At 44.0% G+C, this 15,049-nt stretch overlaps 5 protein-coding genes across 5 annotated transcripts; 2 read left to right on the forward strand and 3 right to left on the reverse strand.

Annotated features, from left to right (window-relative positions):
* Positions 1-2,818: 2,818 nt before the first annotated feature.
* On the reverse strand, positions 2,819-4,388 carry BT62DRAFT_995822 (uncharacterized protein; the record flags this gene model as incomplete). Its single annotated transcript, XM_043190547.1, has 4 exons — positions 2,819-2,900; positions 2,990-3,646; positions 3,868-4,322; positions 4,374-4,388. 4 exons carry the CDS (start codon positions 4,386-4,388, stop codon positions 2,819-2,821), a joined length of 1,209 nt encoding a protein of 402 aa, XP_043037291.1.
* Positions 4,389-5,536: 1,148 nt separating this feature from the next.
* On the reverse strand, positions 5,537-6,316 carry BT62DRAFT_902107 (uncharacterized protein; the record flags this gene model as incomplete). Its single annotated transcript, XM_043183483.1, has 4 exons — positions 5,537-5,939; positions 5,991-6,051; positions 6,108-6,210; positions 6,269-6,316. The coding sequence occupies 4 exons, from the start codon at positions 6,314-6,316 to the stop codon at positions 5,537-5,539; spliced, it is 615 nt and encodes a 204-aa protein (XP_043037292.1).
* Positions 6,317-7,851: 1,535 nt separating this feature from the next.
* Positions 7,852-9,503, forward strand: BT62DRAFT_971970 (oxidoreductase; the record flags this gene model as incomplete). The annotated part of the gene is made up of 7 exons (XM_043189048.1): positions 7,852-7,899; positions 7,955-8,086; positions 8,138-8,371; positions 8,427-8,550; positions 8,605-8,790; positions 8,841-8,965; positions 9,010-9,503. The coding sequence occupies 7 exons, from the start codon at positions 7,852-7,854 to the stop codon at positions 9,106-9,108; spliced, it is 948 nt and encodes a 315-aa protein (XP_043037293.1). The 3' UTR covers positions 9,109-9,503.
* On the reverse strand, positions 9,286-11,126 carry BT62DRAFT_953090 (oxidoreductase). Its single transcript, XM_043188253.1, has 7 exons — positions 10,826-11,126; positions 10,640-10,771; positions 10,355-10,588; positions 10,184-10,307; positions 9,947-10,132; positions 9,774-9,898; positions 9,286-9,721 (listed from the first exon to the last, which is right to left on the reverse strand). Exons 1-7 carry the CDS (start codon positions 10,904-10,906, stop codon positions 9,611-9,613), a joined length of 993 nt encoding a protein of 330 aa, XP_043037294.1. The 5' UTR covers positions 10,907-11,126; the 3' UTR covers positions 9,286-9,610.
* BT62DRAFT_934758 (uncharacterized protein) lies at positions 11,127-13,147 on the forward strand. The gene is made up of 8 exons (XM_043186780.1): positions 11,127-11,653; positions 11,706-11,748; positions 11,804-12,008; positions 12,062-12,164; positions 12,222-12,372; positions 12,424-12,541; positions 12,595-12,669; positions 12,724-13,147. The coding sequence occupies exons 1-8, from the start codon at positions 11,590-11,592 to the stop codon at positions 13,033-13,035; spliced, it is 1,071 nt and encodes a 356-aa protein (XP_043037295.1). The 5' UTR covers positions 11,127-11,589; the 3' UTR covers positions 13,036-13,147.
* Positions 13,148-15,049: the final 1,902 nt, after the last annotated feature.

Below are 15,049 nucleotides of genomic sequence, written 5' to 3' on the forward strand. Positions count from 1 at the left end.
GAAAAATTAGTGTGTATATATTTATAAAGCTACTCAATGAGTCAGTAAAAACTCCATTGAATAGCACTAAATTGTGACACCTTATAAATTGCATTGTGAAGCAATAGAACTTCCACTGTCCTGAATGACTGACAGAATTTTACATGGCACATATAGAATATTATGAGACAAATACTAAAGATAAAATCAAGATCATCAATTTGATCTTGACATTCTCATCATCTCACTGATGTCAGAAGATTCAGAATGAGCACTGAGAAATCCAAAGGGTAAATTAATTATAAATCAATAGCAGAAGCACTTCAGGTAAATATGAAGTGTAGTATGTATATCATTTTGTTATATAGGTTTCATCTTGGATTTTAGTGCTTTATGTGACAATGTAAGACTGTTCAGTTTGGTAATAATATTAAGAAACAGTAAGCATACACTACTTAAATTACAATTGATGAACTTGAGTAATGGGAGATTCAAAACTCTGCTGTATTATTAGGCACTTGAATGGACAGGAGAGGAGTACCATTCTTACTATTGTGATCTTGGAGAGGCTAGTGATAGTTACAACTTATAAAACAATAGCTACAAATACAGACAAGTATAGCAAATGATATGAATCTGCATGTAATTGCAATGAATCAGACTACTAGACTGAGTCTGCTGCTGTCACCATAGCAGCTTGAGTCCAGTCATGCCTCAAACAGTGATGGTGATCAATATTTGAATATTATGTTAGAAATAGAATGCTTCTACTGTCAAAGCTAGAGTCAATTTCTGCAGCAGGATCTGCAGCTACTTGTAGTAAAGTATCCTTAGACATTCAGTTTTTTATTATTCTGATAGTGCCAAGCTTTCTCATTTAAGTGCATCAAATAGAAAGACAATTAATATAGAAAACATTGCTGCATATATATTACTCTTTGATGCACAAAGATTTGCCATTATAGATTTAAGGAATAGTGCTCCTGTCTCCAAAGAGAGAATATTGGTCTCTCAGGAATGAAAAAGTCAGGGCAAATATAATATGTTTCATTGATCTCAGAAGAAAAGAGATCTGTCTGCAATAACTGAGATCATATATTGTGGTCAATTTTGCATAAAATAACACAATATACTAGTACTGTCCAGTTGAAGACATTTTGTTGATGTATTGATGTGAAGCCACTGCTCTAGTGATGCTAATGTTGACATCAATTTATGCATGACATGCAGACTATTATCAAGGAGGACTGCTGATACTGCCTCAGTGTCATTAGGAACAGCTTGGCAATATAGAAGTTAACTTGAGCAAAATAGTGGATCACTCTAATGATGGCTCATCAAAAGCTTATCCAATTATTCTTTCTCACCTGGCCTGCCAACTTTTCAAGCCTTTAAAAGATGATACCAAGCTATGTTGACATTTTGTGATTCAGGAGAAGTAGCAACATTAGTAGATATAAAAATAGGCTTAAAGAAGCAACTGTATGAGCTGTGAATGACAGGAAAGGATGCATCTCATACCTTCTATTACTGATAACATAGTCTGTGGCTTCTATACCACACTAAAAATAATATCCAAACTGTTAGTGGCCCACACTAATTGGTACAGCTGGAATTTAAGTGAATATATGTGGCATATGAGGAGTTAGTGATCCAAAAGATGAATCAGTCAATAAACAGGTGAAAATAATGCTTATAAGAGGCAGATATGTGACATTTTCAGCCTTGAAATGGGACTGTAGATGCATAAGCCACTGAATACACCACCAAAAAAACCATACTACATACCTAATATTGCTTAAATATTACCTTTTCACAAGCTCAGAACTTCATATAGACAGTATTGCTCTTAGAAATAAGTCTTCAAGCCAACAGAAGCCAGCTATACATGATGAAATGGGAATTTCAGTGACTATATGCATGCCAAGCAATGTACAGGCAGGATCAGTCATCTATAGTAGACTTTATAATTGCTGAAAATGATGAAATGACAGTTGCAAGACTCACAATACAAGTTGGATATCAATATTGAATGCAAGCAAGGCCATCCATATCACTGTCATTATCATTGAGCAATGAGATGAATAATTACAGAGAGTTCCACTATATACATGCCCTCAGATCATCAAGGTCCATCACATTGGAAACAGTTTGGTGACTTTCATCATTGTTGCATTGATAATGGTGGTAAAAGGAAGAGAGACTTTGGGCCAGACCATATCTCTGCATCTCCATCCCAGTCAATATTAACTGCAATGGGTCACATCTGTACCTAAACTGCATATTAGCAAAGTTTTTGACAAGTGCAGTGGATACAGCTGATGATGTGCCCTAAGGAGATGGAAGTAAACAGACAGAATAGAAAGTGGTACAGGATGGACCCAAAAAGAATTCAAGTACAAATCATCTATATATAAGTCAAATTTCAAAATATGTCCATTGTCCCTTCTATGATGAAATCATTTCTGATTCCTGCTTCCACTGATACTGTTTCTTTATGTAATGAATAGCTCAGGTAAACCCTCAGCTGGGAAGCACATAATCACAACTATCCTATAGCATAACAGGCATAATAATCGTTGCTTGCCATAAATTACATTCTATGGATCAATTGTTCATTTAGTCAAACTCGAGGCACAAGAATACAACCAGCAAGTAAATTTACAAGTCATACAATTAGGTGAAATGCTACATATTACTCCAAAAATCAAGCCAATTCGCAAGCTCATTAGATGCATCTTCATCATTAAAAACGTCTCTTTTCTTCAATAAGAAGATCACTCCAAATCCAGCTTCTTTCAGTTTATATACTTGTCACAAACGCCCCTTCCAGTCAGAATTAACCAGGCGATAGGTCCTCAAAACCTCGGTGTTTGGAACCGACAAGACCAGTGATTGCAGCCCACATTTGTGTCGAGATACTGCCATGGCATATAGGGAATCATCTTCAAATAATGATCTTGCTGGAAACCAGATATGCAGGGACAATCGCTGAAGACATGGGACGAACGAAGGCTCTGCCAATCTTTGCACTATTTCAGTTGACGTTTCCTCGTTTACGGCAATGACGAGATCTGTGAGGAACGTAAACATCTCCATGGCGATGTCGTTAAGAACCAGTAAAGGAAGAGGCCTGTACACGGCGAAAGATCGAAGACGGGGTTTGGAGCGCTTCAACAATTCGGAGATCATTCCAAGTTCATGTACAATATAATTGAGTCCTGAAGACTGTTGTTTAAGACAAGCAAAAAGAATCAGGTCCTCCAGTGCTGGAAAAGTACAGTACTTCAGATCTGTGGGAATATCGTATCCCGGTGAAAGCTGTCGGATATTTAAATGGGTTATTTCCGGTAATGGTACAGGAAATTTCCGCATGTCCGAACAACCGTCAGACATGCTACGGAAGGTAAACGATTTCAGTTCCGTCCCTTGCGCAATACAACCATAGAAAAGGGATTTGTCAGACGTCTGGCCAGCCCAGAGTCGAAACTGATGCTCGTGGGTTGATGAAGAGGATGCGATAATTCGGCAAAGAAGTCGCCAGCTACTGTAACGGAGCGTAGTAAAGGAACGGAACGGAAAATCCGGGAAAGCGCGGTACCAAAGTAATCTCGTGGATGATTGTGGTACATGGTAAAATCCAAGCTTTCTAGCATTGGGAGGTGTCCTGAGATGTGCAAAAGGCCACGGATGCTTTCAGGATCAGAGACACGGAGAGACAGGGATTTCCACCGTTGAGATGTAGGAGCGATGCATTTTGTCATTAACGCGCATTCCTCTGGGGCGGTGATCGAGCCCCGAATTGACATCCTGAGGGGACAATTTCTCGACAGAGAGAAGGCGGTGCGGAGGAGATTCTTCGAGTTGTATAATTCACTCCTCTCTCACTGGTATTTAGTTACATCGGTGTTCACCTTAGACCAAAGGGATGGCGATGACAACACAAGGACCCTCCATGTGTAGCATATGCTACGAAGGATGAACGGAGGTGATGTGAGGCAGATCTCACTATCATCAGCTGCCAAATTGAATATGTGCAACAGGACGTCAGGTGGTACGCGTCGGATAGGGGACAATAGTGATTTATTATCAGAGAGATCGGTCACGGTGTGATCGCACTCCTCTTGAAGACGTTGTAGAACAGATTGGATCGAAGCGATTTCCTTTTGACGAGATTGCACTTCGATATCCTGACGTTGTATTCGGGTATTGATGGAATTGATCATGGAGGAGTCCAGGTCCAGAGACGAGAAGCCGGCACGAAGGAGTGGAAGGAGATACATGCCGGTGATATGGCATTTATATTTGACCATCTCAAGGCGAGGAGAAGAGGATAACTTTTTCTAATAGCAAGTTAGAAGAGGTACATCGGCTTGAATGCATCCAATACATACCTCGACTTCACCCATGTTCCATGTGAGTGTCTTGTTTACCCCTCGATAACGGCTAGGAATAGTCTGTCAGTTAACGAATCAGGCGGGTTGAGAATGAAGGTGGAAACAAGGTAAGATATCCTAGAGACAACAGGGTTGCAATAGGAGATGGTGATAGTACCAAGGTACGAAGCTCGCCGGTACCTCGGCCTAAATACTTTGCAAGTGAGATGTCTCACATCCTGGTCATTCATATGATATATGCAAAAGACGACGCAGACAAAGAATCGCAGTCGAAACATGGAACAAGATCGGTGAATTCAGAGACCCAAACGAATTAGTACAGTATTCGAAACAAAAAACTAAATCAAGTCATCCAGCTAGAGACACCAGACTCCACACTAAACGGTGCCCCTAACCTCTGTAATATGCTGTTAACCTGAAAGCAAAGTAGAGCAGTCAAATGCCACATGCGTGAAGAAAACGTGAATGCATCATCCCGTCACCGCTCCGAGCTCGTGCAGAAATGTTATGAGCATCGAATTATCTCGAGGGCTTAGCTGCATTGACCATACAAGCATGTATAAGCCAATGATTAGAGATAGCACGACGACGGCATTCACATTGCATAGGTCATGATATTCTTAGCTACGAGCCTCGAGGATGGTTGCTGGACGCCATCATGGGCTTTTTGATATCACCGTCGTCGAGACAAAACAAAGTGCGATACCATCGCTCTGACGTCCCCGACACCACATGGCACACGGTGAGACGTAGCATCATCGATGGAGACTATCCTATCGCCATGGAGTCCGCGATATACGACACAAGGAATCGTCTCTTGAGAGCTGTATGGCTCGGCTCTCGATGGTCAACATGGCCCTTATCATAGGCCATAACTTGAGTAGGTATCATTTACGCACATCCAATTATTTTGCGATATTCTCGATGCAATGAACTGTTCATCTCCTCCAAGTTATACGTCGTAAACAAAGAAATAAGATCAGCATTCTGAATGAGTTTTTCAATCAACCAATACTATAGGACTAGATATAAGATTCTGTTCAAATGAAAACGAGGGACAGTAATAATTGATTATACAAAATATAACAGAAAGTAGGAATCATTGACGACACGTTCTTCATCTTAGAACATGCACGCAGCTCGACACCACAAGGAGAATGCTACACAGCAGCGGAGGTGCGTGTCGACATCTGCCCGGTGTAGACGCTTGCTCTTGGATCCCACCGACCATGCAGGGGCTCACTGAAGGCGCCATTCACTATAGAGAATATGATGCTCAGGACCATGATGAGCGTGAGAACGATCCACCCCAGCCAGGCGAATGCGAGCATGGCGGTCAGGATTCGGCATGGCTGATATCTCTGGCACCAACTGAGATCGCCCCAGATTGTCTGCATCAAAATAGTGTGTATGAGCCTGCGCAGAAATGGGAGAGAGAAAGTGCCTACACTGGATTGGGCCGCGCCTACTATCCAGAATAGCCAGAGGACGGAAAGTCCGATGAGCTCGCCGCGGAAGGTGGAAATGAGGCTGCCGTCAATACGTTTGTGGATGATACGGACGCTGTTGGAATGTTAAGGGAAGAACATAATGGGGGCAGGCTACGAGACACACATGTAGATGCACCACGGTATTGTTAGGATTGTGGTAACCAGTAGTTCCACAACAATTGGGTCTGGGAGATATTTTAGTCTTCGGTTCGGTGATCGCGGTCACCACGTTGGGGCTCACCGTAGAAATCGACGCCGCCGTTGAGAGGATCGCCTGCTGGGAGGTTGGTGGTATAGTGTATTCGGGCAGAGGTCAGCCCGAGAAGGATGATGGAGAATACACCCTGGCATAACATGATGAGAACCAGCGCATCCTTTCTCTCGTGAGATGATTGACCTTACCAGAGTGAAGTGCAGAGCAATTCGGAGAGGTGGTAAATCGAAGTTCATTGGCGTTCAACGCAAAGAGAAATGATTTGGTAGGGTATGATGGAAAGCTAGAAGAGATGATGGCCGTTATATATAAGGATGGAGGAAGTTGCCTCGCAGGAGGCGTGCATATTGCTTCCTGGCATGCGTGATCGAGCAAGTAAAAGTTCCGATTCGGCCAGGTTAGGAAAGGAGTCGTAGCAACACATTTGATGCTGATGAACCGCTGCAAACTCAGCTGCTTCATCTGTAGTGCAGAACACTGACAACACCTTGCCATAAAATGTGTCGCACACCTAGTAAGCGACAGGACTTGGCGGCAATCTTTCCGGGGGGGGACAATCGCAGCACCCAGGCTGATTATAATCACCTGAACTCGAGCACGATGCAAGGTTTCTTGTGTTCGACACACCGCCAGCACGAGGCCCGTCCGTAACGTAGGATGAACAAACGTCTGTGGGTCCGACGCCGATTTAGGCCATATATGACTTGTATCGAGTCATCCTGAACAGCCACGAGGCGTGTTTACGACGAGGATGTGCGTCATTTTCCCATGTTCACTTTACTTTAGTGGCCCAATATTAATCAAAGTCTGACTCGTACGACCGGGCATGGTTCGGATCTCGCAGCATGCGACTGCGACTTCATTATCTATGGCGTGTAGGAAGTGTGCATCAACTAAACGGGGGTCCACGGACGATCAGTGGACTTGCGCTCTTCTAACAAGTGTCATTAATGATCGATTGTTAGAGAATAGATGTACCCTGCAACTCTTGGGTTTATATAGCCAAGTTTTTATATAGCAGCACAGGACTTCGATAGAGGTTAAGAACGGAGAGGATCAGGCGATCGAATGAAACCCCCGTGCGATACAGCTGAGGTGCCGGTTGCCGAGGATAATGGGAAGCAAATTGGCGCCTACGGCCATGGGTGAGTGCATGATATACTCATCTCTATCCTCCAGGTAAGGATCAACTAGTGAAGGATTGGCAGAGTCGGTTTGTTGAATGAGGACTTTGGATGTGCTGAAAGTCTGCGGTACATGATTCTGACTCTGTCTTCTATGTGAGAATAAACACTTGCAATGATCCATGGTACAGATTATCATAAAAACAGGACTTCTTCGCTGGCGAAATCCGGCGCTTTCCGGACAAATAGTGGTTTCGCTGTGTTTCACAGCAAATAATATTCAATGCTAGTATCATCAGCAAGTTTGTTGTAGATCGCATAATACCTCTGCGACCCCATCAATCTAGTAATTGTAATAATCAGAACATTGGACAGCATAACAACCGATAACAGTGACCACGTACGTCTATATAGTGCGTCTCGGAGCCTCGACTGTTCTCTGGTTGCTGTTAACATAAGGCGGTGCTGAGGAAGAATTACAGTCGGATGGCCACATTGTCAATATGGAATAGCCGTATTGTTGGCGAAACACACAATACGGCGATTCCGGCTTTGTCCACGTGGCTGTTAGCAAATTTAAATATCCTGCAGCTCTCACCACGATGATTCCCACTGTGGTGACGCTCGTTTTTGCTGTACTGGTCCTCATGCTAAGATTTCCTTTCAACCGTAATAAATGGGATCCTAAAGGGAAGGTTAATGGTATCGAATCCTTTGATGATCGTTGTGCTCAGTTTCTTTGGAATGTAGCACTGTTATGTGACTGGCGGATCCCAGGGCCTAGGGCTTTCAGTCGCCCTTCTTCTTGTCAAGCTCGGTGCAGACGTGTCCATCGTCGCCCGTAATGAAGATAAACTACGTGCTGCACATGCCGAGATGGAGGTGTGTCTCTTGTACTTCTACTTTGCTTCAAGTGGATCTAAAGCCACATAGAAAGCACGGCAGCTTCCCAGTCAAATTCTCAGATGGTATTCCTACGATCTCAGCGAGTGTAAATCGTCCGAGGCTGCATTGGAAGCTGCATCCGAAGGACACAATGGTCGTTGCCCAGACGCTCTCCTCTTGTGCGCCGGGGCGGCAGTACCAGGATTTTTTGTGGAAGAGGACGAAACGTCGATGAGAAAGGGAATGGATAACGGGTACTGGGTGCAGGCATGGTCAGCTCTGGTACGTGTCTCCTGGTGTTCTCCGACTCAGTCCTTCTTAAAACTACTGTGACTAGGCCGGCGCAAAGCGCATGGTGCGGGAGAACAAGGCTGGAAAGATTGTGCTCGTCTCTTCTTTCCTCGGTTACATGTCAATTATGGGCTATTCCTCGTATGCGCCTGCGAAACACGCGTTACGAGGTTATTTTCCCCCGACTTCTCTGCAGGCTGCTACTAATTTTTCGACTTATGTAGGCCTAGCGGAAACGCTTCGTTCGGAAATGCTCCTGTACGGAATTTCTGTCCACACATTCTTCCCTGGGACGATCTATAGCCCAGGCTATGAAGCGGAAAACAAAAGCAAGCCGAAGATTACTCTCACAATTGAAGAGACGGATGGAGGTCAGACTCCCGACAAGGCTGCTGAGGGTCTATTGAAAGGTTGGTTCTGATTACGGTCAGCATCCGGATCCTCCTTCACTGCAAGCCAGGTGTTCAGCGCGGCGATTTTCATATATCAGCGGACTTGTTAGGGAACATCTTCCGTTCTTCCACCAGAGGCGCGACACCTCGAAATCATGTGTTCCTAGATGAGATCTATAGTTTCATTGGCTGGGTACGTCTCTACTTCAGTAGAAGGACTTGGCTGATGTATTGTAGGTGATACTCCCTATATGGCGACGGTCCGTGGATTCTACTATCAAGGGACACCGACAAGAGCATCGTTCCTATCTGGCTGAGAAAGGTCTTCTTTCATAATAAGAGATACGAGGTTATTCCCGAGTCTCTCGTTTATACGCACCGGATTGCTATATCGTCCTCAGACTCGAATTAGTCTTACGATATAGCCTTCTCTTCCATGCACTCGAGAAAGCCATCGATGACCCCCATTCCTCTAAAGTAGTTTCTCGGAGTCAGATGACCAAAGACGCCGTTGATATGTAGTGCGTCGAATTCCCTTCGTAAGTCATTAATGCATCAGCATAAACATAGATGGTAAGTAGGTAGTATTACGCGATAGGGTCGTATAGGTAACTCGGAGATATGGGTATACAGATCCGAGCCGATATATCATCTGGGGTCCAAGCTGAGTAAGTTTATCTACGCTACCGAAGCCGGAGTAACCTGCTGTAGAATGATACAAGAAAAGCCATCGGTAGCATCGCTGAAGAGGAAAGTATGAAAGGCGCCGTTCGAAGTGAAGTCTTCTCGGAACAAACAATATAGCAGAGTTCATCAAGAATGTGCATCTTGGCATCTTTTAGCCATTCGATGTCACCAGAAACCCAGTCTCCATTAAGTATGTGCGATGTTCTTCTCGATGATCTCTCACTGTCGAGTCTGTGATCCGACGCCAGACGGGGAGTCCCACCTGAAAGGTCTCATATCAGAATCAGTTTGAAATGACCCAAAAACAGACTTACCCAGCCAAAGAAACTGTATATCTCGTCCAGAACGATGCTATTCCGAGGCGTCGCTCCTCTCGTCGAAGAACGGAAGATATTTCCCAGCAAATCATTCGTTATGTGGAAGTCACCTCTAAACACGCCTGAAAGAATGTCAGTTGAAAACGCGTAGCAGAATGGTCCGTTCACACCCTGAAGAAGCCCATCCGCGGTATGTTCAGCGGTTTGACCTGTGTCAGTCTCTTCCAGTTTCAGAGTGATTTTAGGCTTTGTTTTGTTTTCAGCTTCGAGTCCTGGAGTGAGCATGTTGCCGGGAAAGAAGATGTGGACCGTAATTCCATATAGAAGGAACTCGGAACGCAATGTCTCCGCTAGACCTGAAGGCGAGGTGTCAAAATAGCATTTAGTCGGAATAGAAATGCACAAACCTCGTAGAGCAAACTTTCCGGAAGCATATGACGAATGGCCAACGATGGACATAAACGCCAAGAACGAAGAGATGAATATAATTTTGCCCTGAATCTTCTCATTGACCATTCGTTTTGTCCCTTCCTACGCAAAATTAGTACAACGTCGACACTAGGGCGCAGGACATTCACGAGAGCTGACAGAGCTTGTACCCAATACGCGTCGTCCATTCCCTTTTTCATCGAAGTTTCGTCGTGTTCAAGAAATAATTTCGGAGAAGGCCCACCGGCACAAAGGAATAGTGCATCCGGGCATCTGCCACCATGCGGTGCTGATGCAGCGTCCAATGCATCAGCAGTAGATTGCGACGCTGTAACGGAGAAGGAATAGGCCGCGAGAATCTGGTCCGGCGACTGCCTGACATTCTGTTTTGTGATCAATATCAAGTGAAGGGTTCGAAAATATAAGTGAAGCACCTCCATTTTTTCGAGCGCTTCTTGCAGTCGCTTTTCGTTACGGGCCACGATCGATACATGTGCGCCTAGCTTTACAAGGCGGATCGCTAACGCCAAGCCAAGCCCTGAGGAGCCTCCGGTGATATAGCAATGCTAGAATATATGATTCGTTGGACAGGGCCAGTTTGATGTTTGAAGGCGACGCACCTTTCCTAGAGGATCCCATCTTGTTCGGCCAGAGAGCTTTCCAAACCAGGTAGCTAGCAGAGCAGACAAAAGAGGTATCATATAAACGATTCTGAGATGAGATTGCTGAGGAAGGTTACCAATGCCGCTATACCGGCCATTACAAGGTGGTGGCACCCAACAAACTTCGGTGAACGGCAACACAGTAGCCGGGGTCCGGACTTCGCAGGGCGCCGGCGTGGCGCAGAACTCATACAGATTTTTGATATCCTGCCAGAGGCTTCAACTTTAAAAATTAGACCGCTCTACTTACACTTCTGTCAGTCTCACCCCTTTCTACTACTGGTCTTTCTGATATCAATGGTAAAAGCATTCGAGACATGCACTATGATCACCACGCTTCATCATTGCCACTGATGCTAATGGAAGTTGCATTCAGTCACTCCTCGTGCCTGAGCCCTCGTGGACGACCAAGCAACTGGTAATTCTATAATGAAACGCTTGTCCTGTTCCCTCCTTGTGTATTGGAACAAGACTGCAGGCCGAAGTGGCCGTAATCACCACCGTGCTCTAATTCTTAGCGGAGGTTTTCAATTGAAAACAGGAAACAAAACACATAGCCGCACGCTGTGTAAATCCTCTGATGATTTCGGCTGCTGGTTAGATCCGCATTGCCAAGTGCCGACTGGCAATCACCCAGAAAAACCAAGCCAGCCTCATCGGATCCCCGTGATGCCGTAGAAAAAGCCGCTGTAGAGAATTTCTAACCCTTGTCGCCATCAAGCATGGGCTCCTTCTCAACGCCTGAAGGGTATTTTATCGGACTTGGTTGTGAAGTCTTTTTGCATGGTTTGTCTTTGATATTCGTATATTCGCCGTATCACTCACTCGGATAAATCAGGACTCTACACTGGACTGTTCTTGGCGTCAATGTATCTTCTGCTGTGAGAAATCATGCCAAAATTGCACCAGAGTTATTAACTGTAGCATCGTTTCTAGGTTCAAGAAGAAGAAAAATCGGGTCGTTGCTGTAATGACTCTCGTGAATTGCCTCATGTATGCGGTCGCTACTGCCCATATGATCATCAATTTCAGGCAGAACTTTGCGGCTTTCCTTTGGCATAACGGTGCCAAGGACGACAGTGTATTCCATGATACGTCGTCCGTGACACAGTGGTCTCAACTCATGCTGGAGGTTGTGAATGTGCGCGAGTTTCCCCAAGTATCGGTTAAACTTCTCCTTAACTTATAACATAGATAGCGTTGGGTGATGGGATCGTAATATGGAGAGCATGGATTTTATGGAATCGTAGGTGGTGGATCATACTCTCATCCGTGCTTCTTCTTCTGGGAACCATGGGCAAGTAATCGGCGTTGTAGATACCGTCGTTCATGCTGATCTTTGGCATATCTCAAGCTTCGGGCATTGGACTTGTATACACCGTTGCAACGGCGCCTACTGGCGTCGTGTTTACTGATCCCAGGCTTGAAGTCTGGGCCGTTGCATTCATACTTTCAACATTTTCAACAAACGCGTGGGCTACGACACTTGTTGCCTATCGTACATGGTAAATTTCGTCTTGGATAATGGTTTACCAAACATGAACGTTATTCGAAAGGTTGCACTTCAAGCTAGTCCGTCATCTCACGGGCGTCTCCATCCTGGGAAGCTTCCGCAAGCGAAGTGCGATTCTCCCTATTCTAATCGAGTCTGGCACTTTATATTGTTGCACATGGGTATGACTCGGGCTCCTCTTCATCTCTCCGTCTGACAACGTTGAATCGCATAGCTCATCGTCATCGCTATATTTCTTTCCTCAAGCAATGCAATCTATATTATGATTGACACCATCTCACAACTGACAGTCAGTTTTTTGCAGCTCCGATGTCCTTGGGGAATGCTGATGAGACAGTGACAGGCCATCTATCCAACTCTGATCATTACCCTCGTTTGCGTTAGGTCCACCCTTGATATCGCGATCGAAACAGTTCATCAAACTCAGACGCAAAACCAGGCGTGGACTCAGAGACCTACTGCTCTAACACAAGCATCAGTCGAAGACTTTACAGATACGGCCTCTTTAGAGCCATCCATCCCAATGCGACTTGTCACGATAGGGTTCCGGAGCGCCTTGGATGGGTCTGGAGGAGGTCCTCCTCACTTGGGCAGCATGAGTAGTGAATCTGTTAGGAAGACATTGTGTCAAACGAAGGCAGACGATGCTCTTTGAGACTGTACTCACAGAGGAATTTCGGGCACACATGATGTACATCTATTAGAGGATATCACTCAAGAGTTGTTCCCTGTAGCGACACAAAAATGCTAATTATTGTATATTCTATGCTCATAGGGTCTGAACAATTGATAGGGAACTGTGTTCCATGCTGATTGAACATCAATTGTGTTAGGCATTGCCTTGGTCCAGATCAGTGGCCTGGCCAACCCAGGAACTTGAAAGCATCTTGATCTTGCTGCAATGATCAGGCAATGCCAGCATAGTATGAACTTTAGTATCCCAAAGGGATGCCATAAGAAAGTGACATGCATTTGTTCTTAGGACCTAATAGTATACACAGTTAGCTATTTTGTAGACTACAGGTTTTTCAGGACTCAAAAGGTGAGCTCAGAAATCTTTATTCTCAACTATATTACCTTCCAGCTGTTCTGTTTTCTCTTGCCTGGCATGAAATACATATCTGTGTCCATGACATTGATCTCACAAGGCCTTTCTGAAGGCAAGCCAGACCATTTCATACTGCCAGACATGACTATTCTAATTATGCCAAACAATTCTAATCCACTTTTGCAACTGCCACTGAACCTTATGCTGCCTCTCCTCTGGCCAGACTGCTACCATCCTATCTTGAATATGATGCATTGTCATATTCAAAATGACCTTACTATTGGGGACCCTATAGCCTGATCATAAATATCAATTAAAACACAAAGATCAGTTTCTGGAGATCCACCACTTCCAGGATGTGTAGAGGATTTAGCAGCCCTACACAGACAGGCCAGCAGGTCATTACCTTCTGGCAACTATAGGCCACAGCATTGGCCTTTTCTGGCCTCCTCTTATTGTGCTTAACATTGATGAGTTCAATTGTTTAGATCTCACCTATTTTCTGTACACTTTGAGGTCATGAATATATTCAAGAAATAGCCTGATTAGATTTTGTGGCTGTTAGTTTTCATTGGGATGCCAATAAGCTAAAGTTTTTCATCAGCCAATATTGCTATTAAAGTTTTTGATAAATTATTTCAAGACACAAAATATTCTTATATAAAAGTGTTAATCAATGTCCAGATATTATCTAATTGAAAAATAATATATAAAGTAATAGAAGGGTATCAGAGGTTCTAAGACACAACATCATTTGAAATAGAGCATACCAGTCTTGTATTCCATATCAGACTGATGAACAGACAGAGTGGGTCAATCAAAAAATTGAAAAGTACCTCAGGATTTTCATAAACCACCAGCAAGATGATTGGGTAGAGTGGTTCTCAATGGTAGGATTTGCCTACAATAACTATGAAAATTCATCAACAGACTACAGTCCATTCTATATAAACACTGGAACCCATCTGAATACTGGAATAAACACTTCACAAAGGGAAAGCCAAGTACCCTGGGCAAAAGACTTTGCAGCAGAGATGAAGAAAATTCATGATGAGACTGAATGTGCATTGCACAAGGCAGCAGAATTCATGAAGAGACAATATGATAAGGGAAAGGCACTGGCAAGAGACTACCAGCCAAGCAACATAGTTATACTGTACATGAAGAATCTGAAGACAGACAGAAAGATGAAGAAGTTAGATGACAAGTTTGAAGGCCTCTTCAAGGTCATAAAGAAAGTAGGCAATGGGGTATATGAATTAGCTATTCCAAAGATATGAAAAATCCATCCTGTCTTCAATGAAACCCTTCTTAAACTATTTCAAACAGCAGAGTTTTCCAACCAGAGAGCATCACCACCACCCAAACCAATAGTTATGAATGATGAAGATGAATATGAGATTGACATGATCCTTGACAATAAAATTCATTATCAAAAACAGTGGTTTCTCATTCATTTCAAGGAATATGGTAATGAGGAAAACCACTGGTATGCTGAAAAGGACCTTCCACATGCAAAAAAGCTCATTGCAAAGCACTGTGCAGCACAGAACTCACTTGCCATGGTGAACAATGTTAGGCTCAGATGACCAATGTTCAATAAGTCAGACTACATCAGAAC

This window comes from Guyanagaster necrorhizus, assembly GCF_019112545.1.
Source record: "Guyanagaster necrorhizus MCA 3950 unplaced genomic scaffold BT62scaffold_21, whole genome shotgun sequence".
Taxonomy (NCBI): Eukaryota; Fungi; Basidiomycota; class Agaricomycetes; order Agaricales; family Physalacriaceae; genus Guyanagaster; species Guyanagaster necrorhizus.